The 13,497-nt window shown below is 32.3% G+C and overlaps 1 protein-coding gene across 3 annotated transcripts in view; it reads left to right on the top strand.

Annotated features, from left to right (window-relative positions):
- Window positions 1-13,497, top strand: part of Gyf (GIGYF family protein Gyf) — an 82,325-nt gene that overhangs the window by 31,137 nt on the left and 37,691 nt on the right. For all 3 annotated transcript variants that reach the window (XR_015822909.1, XM_088230101.1, XM_088230100.1), the window contains exons 8-12: window positions 6,347-6,455; window positions 10,186-10,322; window positions 10,396-10,544; window positions 12,069-12,214; window positions 12,991-13,113. Coding sequence is in view for 2 of the 3 variants with exons in the window: in XM_088230101.1 (XP_088086227.1) it covers window positions 6,347-6,455; window positions 10,186-10,322; window positions 10,396-10,544; window positions 12,069-12,214; window positions 12,991-13,113 (664 nt within the window). In the remaining variant the exon portion in view is untranslated. The remainder of the gene's footprint in view (window positions 1-6,346; window positions 6,456-10,185; window positions 10,323-10,395; window positions 10,545-12,068; window positions 12,215-12,990; window positions 13,114-13,497) is intronic.

Genomic DNA, 13,497 nt, shown 5'->3' with positions numbered 1-13,497 from the left:
AACGGTTGGCGTTCTTACTTTCACTGACCTGACAAGAATCTATGGAATATTGCTTTGATTACTTCATTTAGTTGATCGTAATTTGCTCATTTCTATGTTATGGTTGTTTTTACAAACGCTTCGATTTAGAAAAACCTAGAAAGTTGACATAATCTTTGGTTGAAATGTCAAATTATACAAATTATACTCTTTTATTTTTTTTTCTATGGTCAAAACGTTCCTTACAAGGTACGAGGGCTTAAGCGGAAACCAGAAATACTACACGTAGGAGTGACGTCATTATTTACGATTTTAAAATGAATACTATTATTAACATTTTTTATTTATTTTTGCATGCGTTTTTGAGATATTTCATCCTAATCCAAAAATTTTTAATATTCACGTGTACACGAAAACATTTTTAAAATTCAATTCCGGGTTGCGCTGGAATTCCTCATTGTCATTAAAAAATAGAATAAATACAAGTAGTCGACAACATTGTGCAACGTCTGTAGTTTCATCACTATGGACTACATTTTATATTGTCAATAATTTGTTCTTCAATGTCATTTGATATTTATTGGATACGTGACTTCAATGTGTTATTTGAAAGTAAAATTTCCCAAATTTTCTTTCGAGTTTCCTGCCCTGAATGTTCTTCGGCAGCTTTAAGCATACAAAGCTTTATTCATGAAATTCACGAGATTTAGCAAGTAATTTTGAAATTTCAACAGATGCAGCTAATGTTCTTGAACTAGAGTTTTATTTTTTTTAAGATTTAGTACTTTGCCTTCAAAGAGTTCTCGCGGACTGTCACAATAATTTGGATGGACAGGTTTTAAATGACGTTACAACTTTGCCGGCTTTAAAATGTCACTGGCAAAACGGTTGCATGTAATATTACACTTTGAGGTTAAGTCTCCCTATTGATTTCTTTGAAGTAAAGCTTAATTTAATACAATTGCCGTCATACTTTCATTTTGGTGGCATTTTCCTGAAAACAAAATAAATCTATTAATATACTGTCGAACTTGGTATTATGAGGAAGACGGACCAACTGAATTTGCTTGTTATAAGCATTACTCGTTATACCAGAGAATGATTTTTTAATCCAATCGCCTTTGCATATTGTCACTATTGAAAATTATAATAACTGCTTACAAACAAACCAGTTTCTTAATTTCAAATTTGGATAAATAAACATTTGTATTTTTTCACAATGTTGACAATGTGACAATGATAGAGAAATCTTTTTTCACACTTCAACATATTTCGCACTACGTTCTATTATACAAATAATTGCCACTTTTTCGAAAAATTGAAACACTTCGGTTTGTTAGTAGTCATGTTTACAATTCAACGGTTAGGTTTTAACTTATCTGACATCACCCACTTGTAATGTTCATTATGCATTGACCATAGAACAAAAAAAAATATTGGAAAAACCCCTTGAACAAGGATGTCATTCATAAACTACAAAAGAAGTTGTAAATTGTAATGAAGTGCCAATCCCGTGCTTACTAAGTTCACAAAGCTTGGATTTTTTACACGCAATTTCAACCATATATGTGAGACTTAGTCAATGCTGTCGGCGAAAACACCAATTAGGTACTTGGACACTTTCATAGTATCATAAACGGAAACCGGTCCCAACATCCAGCAGCATTGGTAGTAAGTTAGTCCACCATTTCGATTTCATTACTTAGGTTCTTATTTCGAAAATTATGTTTTTAAATGAATTATTGAAGAGTTTTTACACAGCTGTTGACAATATTTTTGTTCGGTATGTCCGAGAAGAACCTCGTTATAAAAGTGAATAAATGTAAGGAGATAACCGCAAACTAAAATGCCAACTAATGTTTCCTCATTATTTTATTTTATTAACGTACACGGCAAATCTGCCTTTTACTAAAATTTAATTTAACAATATTAACATATTTGGCTTTTCAATCATTTAAAAACATAACTTTCAAAATATGTAACACTAGTAATAAAATCGAAACGGACAGCTGACTTAGGACTGATGCCGCTTAGCATCGGGACTGGATTATTTTTATGACACTTTGTAAGTTTATGTATCTAATTGATGTTTTCGCCGATAACATTGAAAAACTATTGCAGATATGATGGAAATTGCGTGTAAAAAATCCAAGCTTTGTGAACTCAGTAAGTACCAAATAAAAAACTTTTTTATTTACTTGCGTATTTAAATCAGGAATAGTTATTTTATAAACCTTTGTAGTCAAATGATTTTTACCCAGGTTTTGTCGTCAATCTTGAAAACAGTTTAAGAACAAGCAACCACTCGAAACAACTAATAAAAAGTGAGCGAGAATCGAAACACTCACTGTTCAGTGCTCACGCCCTGAGTTAGGAAATAATTTTTAAACCTTTTCTATAATTTATTCATCTAATTGTATTAATTTTTTTAAAATTAGAGCTGTTATGTTGAGAGATGTAGAGGTATGATGACTTCACGGACCACTTAGGAAGCTTTCAGGAACCATCGGTTAAGAACCGCTGTACTGCCTGTAGCATATGTTGCGTGGAATCATTGCTTCCCTTAAATGCCCAAATAATCTATTTTTTCACTACAAAAATTTCTGAGTGACTTTGAAAACCACCATTCAAAAAATTCACTCCTCACATAAACATGTATTTTTTTATAGTCCTAAACATTATAAGATAATTATTTACATATGAAATTACAAAATGACACGTAGAATTTATTAAAAACTAGAATTTTTACCCGGCTTTTCTCGGGATTGATTTAATCTCAAATTTCATTAGTTAAAAAATAAAACTTCTTGTTTTTTTGTTTTTCAACTGTGTGATTTAATAATCCGAGAATTTTGAAATTTTTCATTCCTATGAATTATTGTCAGTGGGTATATTTTTTTACCGAAGAATGCTGAAAAAATTTAGAAATGGCCTTTCAAAGATTGTGAGCAAATTTGACTTCGCTCCGATTTACCGTTTTGAATTTGATTTTATACTGAAGAACGCAAAGAAACAGTTTAATTTACCAACGATTTTGGTTTTACTATCGTTCTACTATCAGTGCGTTGTTTCACCCGCATTTTTACTATAGTAAAATGTAACCACTAGTTTTTCGATTCCAAAGCTCAAAAATTGAATAATGTTCTTTATTCATTTTTTACAAATGGTTACACTGTGGAATGTGACTTTGAAAAACACCGAACAAATTAAACCACGTGACAACATGGCATGGGTTTTGAGTAAACGCAACGAAATAACATCGGTAAACATAATCTTACAATTGTTTTTTTTTAAATACAATTTAATGAAATAAAATCCGAGTTACAATAACAATATTATAATATTTTATTTGAAAGCAAGAATGATAAGAAAAATTAAATGACAACTAAAATACTGTCAATCTAACAAGATAGCAAATTTTAGCTCTGGAATATTATAATGTAGGAATATAATATAATATTGATATATTCTTTGTAATATGCAAAACATTTTTTAAAACTTTAACCAAATTATTTTTTTAAAAAAGACAAGATTTGACTGACACAAAATTGTCCGTCCGAGGTTTGGTGGAATAATACTGCCAAATTGTTTTCGTTTTCTTGACAATAAGTACAAAATGTTATCATTGAAAGAACCCTCCAATTCATATTGATCATAATAAGCGTAATCCATTCCGTATTCGTAAATAAAGCAATACTGAGAGACGTGAGCAAATAACGACAACCGGTAAACATAAAAAAATGACGCCATCTTGATTATTCTACTATAGTAAAACGTTTTACTCGCCAACATTGGCGGGTTAAAATTTTAACTAATGGTTAAAGACTTTTACTATCCACCGTTAGTTACTATAGATGAAACAACCCATTTTGTCAATTTTTAACTATAACTACAGATTTTTTACTATTACTAACGATCAAACAACCGGGCCTAAGCTATACATCTGTCCGAGTACTGTGTTTGACTCAACAATATTTTAAACACTTTTTAGCTTATTATTTTTTTATTTATAGTTATTCAAAGTTTCTTAATAAGCCTAAATTATTTTTTACTCCTTCATAACTGTTATCTTGTTTTTTCCCTTTTATAAAACAGGTAATATTTGTATTTGTTACAGATGTTGTATTTCTTTTTATTGATACAATCCACTAATTTTTTGTTTTCAAAAAAATACATATTATAATTTTTGTACATACTGTTAATTGTACATTGGCGGGCTTGTTGCTAAATGGCAATTTCTTTTAACCGTTTTTTATAATTCAATTTACAAAACATATTATATTCAATAGAAAATAAAATAAAAAAAGCTAAATATAGGGTCAGGTAGGGTAAAATTGGGACAGTGAAAAAGTCAGGTAAATAAAAGACAGCATTATTGCTAATACATAATTATTTAAAAAGAATATAAAAAAAATAGTACTTACATTTACATATTATATAGTAAGTACAACCATTATGAAAATGTTTATTTTATTACCATCAATGCCTTTTAAAAAAATATGTAAAAGTATACCCAATTATCCATGAAATCTTTCAAACTTGGTAAACAAACTTTTGTTATATTGCTAACGCCTAACCCCCCATGTCGCTGCTTGCAGTGTCGATCGACGCTAGCAGACTTTCTGTCTACCCGCACAAATATAAATAAGTGTTGATTTAAGCTTTGACTGGAAAGAGCGTGTTTTTTGTGTGGGGTAAAATTTAGAGCCGTACGGGGTAATTACAAGATAGTGTGCGAATAAAAACCAGACTACAAGGACCAATCTCTACTCCTAAATGCCACTAAAGTACATTAAAAACTAAACAATTTTCTGAAAATGACCTTTGTACAGCCACGTGGCTCATCAGATGACTGGAGAAATGTCACTCCTTAAAGCATCTGAACGATTTAAAATTGATAAATCACTCTAAAGTATTAACATATTGCAACAGAGATGAAGAACATTTTAAAGAATGCAATATAGATTTACAGGCATCTACAGGGCTTATGACCTGTCATTGGCTAGTTTAAGTGGCCACTTTACACACTTAAGTAGGCGATTATCTGGTAAACCTCTGTCCAAACAAGGGAGAAAAACTACATTGAACAGCGAACAAGAAGCAGACCTTTCATAAAAAATAAGATTATGGCTAAATGGGGATTTGCATTGACCATTCAAACGTATATACGAGTACAAGAAAATAATTACACATTTTGATTTTTTGTTACTCGCATGTTACTTATGATACTCGTACTTTTTGCTGTCTTATATTTTGTATTTAATATAACCCAATAAGTTGATACTGGGATTTAATGTTAATTTTATAATTGTTATATGTGTTTTGCACTTTTAAAAGAAATAAAATACTTAATTTTGATAAAAACTATACGATTTTATCATCTTCATAATTAAGAAAGGTTAAAAATGAGACAGATTAGATAATATATTCACTTAAAATTGTTCTAACCCTCGTAGTCGTAGAAGTATTATTAAACCTAGTTGCAAATTCAACCCAAACTCTCCATATTGAAACCTTATTATCCTTTTTCTCGTACGTATAGCATAGCACTTTTGCCACAGTTGTCTTGTTTTTGCACACCGCTGTCTTTTTTTTGCCCCATCTTGAGGGTAAAAATAAGACAGAATTTAAATTTTTTCCCCCTTAAATAGTTACAATTGTCAAAGAAAAAGTCTAATATAATCAAAGACTATTCAAACATATATATTTATGTCTAAAAATATATACATTAAACTAGATTCTTAAGTGAGAAAATATATAAGATATAAATTTCGTCTCATTATTACCCCTCCTGACCCGATATAAAAATAGAAATAACTTTATATTTATATAAATGACCTTATATCAATACTATTACTTATGGGAAAAAGGAAAAAAGAGGAAAAAGGAAAGGGGGAGAGATTAAGATTAATTTCACTCTATAATAATTTTGAAAATGCTTCATTGAACCATAAATAAATAAACATGGGGTTGCATTATCTGTAGGTAGTTAAAGTAGGTACTACGTACAGATAATGCGAATACGAAATATAATATAATATAATATGTTATGATTATGTTTATATGATTTATACATTATATTCAGATCCACATTGAGGGGATTGTATATTATTATGTACCTATTATGGTAAAATCTATTACCTATATACTGATTTTCTAATCTACCTGTAACACAAAAAAATACGAGTTTGGGTACAAGCTTTGCTTATAGTATTCAATATATTCGAAATAGTTGGAGAATATAACCGGTACTAAAATTTTTGAAGCAGGGATTTATTATTTTGCACTCTACCATCAGAAGTTAGACTAAAATATGTAACATTAGTGTCTAGTTTTATTTTCTCTAATGTTTTTTTTCACTTTGCAGACAAAGAAAGGTCCGAGAGGGGTGGAGAACGCCGTGGACCTCCAAATATTGGCAATCGCAAGTCCCGGGCTATGGATATCAACAGTTCCGATGATCTACTGCCAGAGTGGTATGTTACATCCATTTAATATGCCATAGTAATATACCATTTGTTATCCGAGTAACAGCGGTAACAAGGTACTGGAGTAGAAGACCCTTTCTTTATAATATTCCATAATTTTATCTTTTGGTTTAACGGAGTTTGGGATATTTTACTATTAGAGCTTCCATCTAATAGTAACATATTAGGAAATCCGCTTGCTATGCGCAATGAACTTGAGGTTCATGTCTAAGTGTTTTCACATTGGAATGCAACAATGTTTTTTTAACAATATAAAGGCATACTACACTGTCAAATAAGTACCCGGAAATTTGAAATAAAACACAAACAACTTATCAATCATCTAAATTTATTATATCCCCTTCAAAATAGGCCCCTTCTGAGGCAATACACTTCTTCCAACGAACAATCCAATCATCGAAACACTTTTTAAAGCTATATTCCGGGATGGCCTTCAGTTCTCGTTGCGAATTAGTTTTGATGTCTTCAATGCTCTCAAAACGGGTTCCACGAAGTGGTAATTTGAGTTTTGGAAACAGGAAAAAGTCACACGGGGCCATATCTGGAGAGTACGGTGGTTGTTCGATGATATTTGTTGAATTTTTGTTCAAAAACTCGTTCACAATGATCGCTTTGTGCGCTGGTGCATTATCGTGGTGCAAAATCCAACTGTTGTTCCGCCACAAATCTGGTCTTTTGCGACGAACATTCTCTCTCAAACGCCTCATAACGCCAAGATAATATTCTTTATTGACGGTTTGGCCCTCCGGTAAAAATTCCGAATGAACAACACCACGAATATCGAAGAAAACGGTCAGCATCACCTTGATTTTCGATTTGCTTCGGCGCGGTTTTTTCGGTTTCGGCTCATTTTTGGTGCGCCATTCTGATGATTGTTGACTTGTTTGCATGTCGTACTCGAAAACCCATGTCTCGTCACCAGTTATGATGCGTTTGATGAACGTTGGATCGGAATTTACGCGTTTAAGCATGTCTTCAGCCACCTTACTGCGATTCACTTTTTGAAGAAAATTCAGATCTTTTGGCACCAATCGCGCTGCGACTTTCCGCATACCCAAAACATCAACCAAAATATGACGAGCGGTCTCATGAGACATGTTCATTTCTTGGGCTATCTTTCGCAAACTATAATGACGATTTTTGAGCACCATTTCCTTTATTTTGTCGACGTTTTCTTCAGTTGAAGAGGTCGAAGGCCGTCCTGAACGTGGCAAATCGTTCACTTCTTCTCGCCCCTCTTTGAACGATTTATACCAATCGTAAACTTGAGTTTTCGACATGGTTGAATCACCAAATGTTTTTTTCAACATTTCCAACGTTTTGGCACAAGAAATTTCGTTTGAAACACAAAATTTCACACAAACTCTTTGTTCGATATTTTTATCCATAGTAAAAATCGCAACGCACACAAAAGGTTGACTTGTTCCTAATGACGCCGTAACCAAACTAAATGACACATAGCAATAAAAATTCACAGAATAGTGGCTGACAGTTGTGCCAACCTGGGAAAATTTTTTTTAAAAAATATTCTCAGAGGGAAAATTTAAAATGAGAATTTCCGGGTACTTATTTGACAAAAGGTACTTTCAAAATGCTTAGTTTGCACCCTCCAGCTGGCTACTTCGGATGTTCTGTACAAAATAAGAATATCAATAGTATTTGTAATGATAGGAATGTAGGGTAGAAACAGCCGAAAATTAAGAGAATGGGACAGTGACATGAAGATGAAGGGGATGTCATTAAGAAGGTTATAAAAGGAGTAAAAATGATCAAGAAATTTACAGTGATGTGCGATATTCTGAAAACACACCAAAAATGAAATTGGAAAAGAAATGTCATTAAATAACATTAATTCGTGAATGAAAATCGCACTGGAATATCTTCTGACATAATGTCACGTTTCCTAGAGCTGAAGTATTGCGTACTGAAAACTTTGATTGCCATCGGAAGTATTACGAAATTAAACACTAAAATCTAATTCCAATCAGGTATCTGTCGAAGGATTCTCTGGAATCCTTTTGCTGGTATGGTGCAAATCTACTCGCTACAGATACTGCTCTAAAGTTTTGTCTCAAAAACTCAATTTGCAGTCGCAATCAAACATGAAGAACAAATATCGGATAACCCGAAAACATGCAGTAAGCAGTACAGGATGTCAGAAGTCAGCATCCTACATGTGACCCCACTCAGTATATTCACAAGTATACATCTACCTCACCATATGGATGCACAAAATCGCAAATGCTTAACGTTAGAGCTTATCGCAGAGCTGATTTATTTAGCGACCACGAGCTGCTTGTTAGGAAATTTCCGCTTTAAGCTCTACTGCATGGCTAGACAGAACATACCAGATTAAGTCAACGTTGATAAGCAGAAAATTCCTGCCAAATTTAGAAAATACCAGTGATGGTTACTACTCCATAACTTCAACAGAGTCAGTGGTAGAATCTCAAGACCTCAATAATATTGTCTGCAAAGACGAATTTAGGAGTAAAGGAGAGAATGAGTCCGCGGTTGATGTCAAATAATACTAGGAATGAGATAAAAAAGTGAGGAAAACTGAATAGCAGTAATAGACAGTGGAACAAACCATGATCAAATTGTTTTTAGAAACTACCAAAACAAAACTGACGAGAGATCTTCTTGCACAGACAGATGCATCCTGGATTTGCGTATAAACACAGCAGAAGAGACATCTCGCAGAAATGACACCAAAAATAATTAAAAATCACATGCCAAATATTTGCCAAGACAACTCCATCCCTGGGCCCTGTTCGCAGTCCCAGTTAGGCAAATGAGTCTGATATGAAGCTAGTGTGTGACATATGGAAAAATAATTTCTGCAGGGCCTTCCACCTCCCTAGGACCTTTTTGATACCGCGGTAGAAGTTGCCCAAAGAAATATTCCCGAAGCAGCCAATATCTTCATCAACCCTCTGACCATTGATGAAATCGTTTGTGTGGTGAAATGTCTGAAGAATGGGAAAGCGCCGCGCGAAGATGGAATTCGTCCTTAACTGTTGCAATTGTTCAGCCTTTTCACGCTTTATTATCAAATGTCTGGAATGACGAATGTTGTCATAGGGGTTGGATTAATGGTACAATCATTTCAATAAAATAATATAAATTAAACTCAAATCAATGTTTGATTTTAGTATTAAAATTATAACTTGAAGTTCTACAAAATAAACACCAAGTCAAGAAATAAATTAAATTTATTCATATAAGTTAATTATCTGGTGTAAAAAAATATCTCTTGACAAATTGTATGCTTGTGATTCAGCAGGACTTTCATTTAATATTAATTTTAAAAATATTGTGAAGGAAAATGATATAAAAATGACTTATCACATATATAATACTATGTAAGCAATTTTAAAACTTCCAAAAAAGTGTAATCTGGCCCAAATGGTGGGCATAAGTTCAAGAAAACCTTTTCCGAGAGACTAGCTATAGAATAAAAAGTTAACTCAATTTTTTTGTCATCGTTAAAGAATAAGTAATCTTAATATAATATGTATGCGTATTTTCTCATCCCCTAATCCATTTTGAAAACACTACTTACATACTAAATCTTTTTAATCATTATTTCAGGATTTTAAAATTCGAAGTTTTGAAATCATTTCAAATCATTCAGGTTTTTGGAAATAGCCGACTCATATGCTACAAATAATGGTTGTTATTGCTAATAAAGAAATTGTGTTTATTTTCATAACAGGGCCAATCCAGACAATGCCAATATACCAAGCGGTACATTTGACTCTACTGGCGCCTTCCAAGAAAATGAAAAGGATTGCGAAGTCGGATCTCCCATTCAGCACAGTCAATCTGCAACCATGATAAACGATAGGAAAGGTTGGTATTTATTATTTGGCAACTCATTTAGTTTATTGTATATTATCTTTTATATTGTTTTAATTTTTTCCAGTGCAATTAGTAAGGGGCAATTCACAGGGTAATATCCAGCCAAAAACATCAGGATCAGGGTCTTTCCTGAGGGCTATTGCTAACTCAGCCAAACCCAAGGGCTTTGATGCCACGGACATAGATTTTCTTACTAAGAGACCTCCTCCTAAGGTACTGATATTTTTATTATTTATTTATCTTATTAAACATACATATAATTTTTACATTATTACAAGTTATTTCATGTAACTAGGGTTTATAACCCTGTTCAAAGACAGTCAAAAATACATTATTTTATTAGCCAAAAGTCACAGTTTCAATCCTGGGGATTGGTTAGCAGCAAAGTCCCGCATCTTGTTCCCCACTATACTCAATTATCTGCAGCCCTCTTCACCTTAACATATGCTCCCGTCGGGGGCGCCCTCTGTGGTTCCCTCAGCCAATCCCTCTGTTATCTTATGCAAGAGACCCTCATGGCGCATAATTTGGCCGATCCATTGGGCTTGCTTCTCTCAGATGGTTTTGATTAGGTGCCTCCCTTCTTTGATTCTACTGAGAACCTCTCCGGGTAATTCTTTATATTCTCCTGTAGCACCACATTTCAAAGGCCTCAAGTTTATTTTTATCTCTTTCGGTATGGAAACATGTCTCACAGCCGTACCTTAATATGGTCCATACATATGTCCTGGCAAGTTGCTTGCGGAGTTTTAGGTCTGTTGTTTGACTCGAAAATCTTTGATTTTTTCTTGAACACAAGCCTCGCTTGATGTATTCCTTTTTTCATATAATACAAATTTTTAATAGGTATGTATTATATAAATAACCAAATTTTAAAGTGGTTGCTTGATAAAAATAATAAAGAACTGTGAAAATTAATCAACAAAAAATTGTGATTTAAACAAGAACATGGGTTCTCTATCTATCAGCTACCATTGACTTCTTAGATTCTCAGCGACCAATTTCACTAACAAAAAAAGTTAGTTAAGCATGACTGCTTGAGAGGTGACCTTCTAGCTTAAAAAAAAAAAGAATTTTCAATCATATTTTCACAATAATCTTAAAAGCTTACAGCATTCGATTCGTCAGCCGGTTCTTGTATTATTTTTTTTCAATGTTTTATACTTAACCTATATTAATAATAATTATATTTCAAAATCAATCATATATTTAGCAACAAGAAAACAGTTTTTCTCGTGTATTTTGTTGTATAATACATACATGAGATAATACGGCCGCGAGAGTGTTTCGAATACCAGCCCTGATGTTTATTGAAATCATATATGTTCATGTAATAATTTTTAATTTTAGTTTTTGCTATTGTTTAATAATGTGCATGCTTTCACTTTCCATTATGTTGTATCCCAACTCAACACAGGGCTCTTGGCCTAATAGAGTTAGGGATACGTTATTTATTTTTTTGTAAAATAAATGTATTTCTATGAATAAATAAATATAAAAAATATTTTTAAAATATCAGCGGTTCATTAAAAATATTAAAATAGCCCATTTTCATTTATCAAGCCTTTATTTTGTTTTTTAATTTTTGTGATAATCCGTTTTATTTGATTTATAGTATTCTGTAATTTTAACATGGATAAAACATAACATTTAGTTTCCATAGTTCGTTATTTTTTCTTGCTAGTTTTATATTAACCCGTGAACAACTTTTGAAGTATTAAAAACCTATGTTTTCAGATCGAAAAAACTGTTCAGCTTGCCTCAGAAGCAATGAAACCCGAACGCAATGAAGTAGACATACAAAATAGTGTTGAGAAGGCTGTGACAAATAATGTTGTCACAAGCTCTGAAATTTCCACGTCAATTCAACCGCAGAATGTTGGGTAAGTAATATTTTACCTTTCATATTTTGAAAATGTAATTGTCAAGTCTATGCAAAAGTTGCGAATATGTTTGATGAATAGATTATGGTAACACCCCTCAATTACCCTTTAAAACTAAAACTTTTCAATGGAATGTTTTTTTTTTTTTACCATTTTCTCCAGTTTTTGTTTAAATACTGTAATGTTTTACTACTTTTTTGATAGTCTCTATATCCTGCAATGGTGTTTAGTGAAAAAAAATGCACAGTTTTGTGATGTAGTCTTTGTTTTATTCGTTTTTTCAAAAAAGTATAACTTTTTAGTTATTACTCTTAAAATGTTGTCCTATATATAATATGAACGTTATTGCAGAGTTTAAAGCACGTAAGTATACAGTTTATAAAAAAGCCAATTAAAAATTGCAATCCATTGGCGATTATGTTCCATTTTTACGTGAAAATTAGGATCGCAAAAGAATCGCTAAAATCAGTGCACGCATGCATAATGCTCAGCAGTCGGAGTACATTTTGAGTCGCGCTTCGAGTCGAGTTTGGCATTCGAGAGGTTAAACAAGTAAGAATTAGTATGAAGAAGGAGTACATATTTTTAACTTGTTGAAATCGACTGCGGTTGTAAAACGAATTCTTTTGACCTTGACAATTATGAAAAATATTTAGAAAAAAAAATGTCAGAGGAAGAGAAGTGTGCTTGCGGAATCTGCGCGCATTTGGTCTTAAGTTGTAGAGCTATAGTGTGTTTCCTCTTTGTGTTCATTTCAATTGAATTTCCATTTGTAGGATGTCTAAGGATAAACTTACATCTACTACAGAGAAACCACGTAATTTTGGGCTTCAAATGGAGCCCCCTGTACCACAGAATGAGGCATCTGATAATTTAAGTTATGAAGATGCTCCCCAGCGGTGAGTTGGACAATTTAAATTTTTAGTAACTTGAAGATGAGGAAGTAACATCGAAACCGGTTGACATGTGACTCGGGAGTTAAAGTGGTTTATACAAATTATAAATAAATTAGTGTATAAGAAATTATTGAAATTACGGTAACATTTATTTCCAGCTTATTGGTAAATTAAAAACATAAAATCAAATTTGATGTTTGTTTTTAATATTTTTTTATTAGATAAATAGATAAAAATAAAGTTAAACCCAATGTTTTTATGTTTAAAATAAAAATACGAATATTGATGAATTGTTTTGTGACATATTTCATCCTAAATGTCTTGCCTATATCATTTAAACTATAATTTAATAGCGAACATAATTTGTGCATTTTTAATTTTTTCTTT

This window comes from Micrasema longulum, unplaced genomic scaffold, assembly GCF_059751315.1.
Source record: "Micrasema longulum isolate JH-2025_06_02 unplaced genomic scaffold, ASM5975131v1 h1tg000730l, whole genome shotgun sequence".
NCBI lineage: Eukaryota > Metazoa > Arthropoda > Insecta > Trichoptera > Brachycentridae > Micrasema > Micrasema longulum.
Note: the sequence above shows the minus strand (reverse complement) of the source record. Positions and strands in the feature narration are given on the sequence as shown.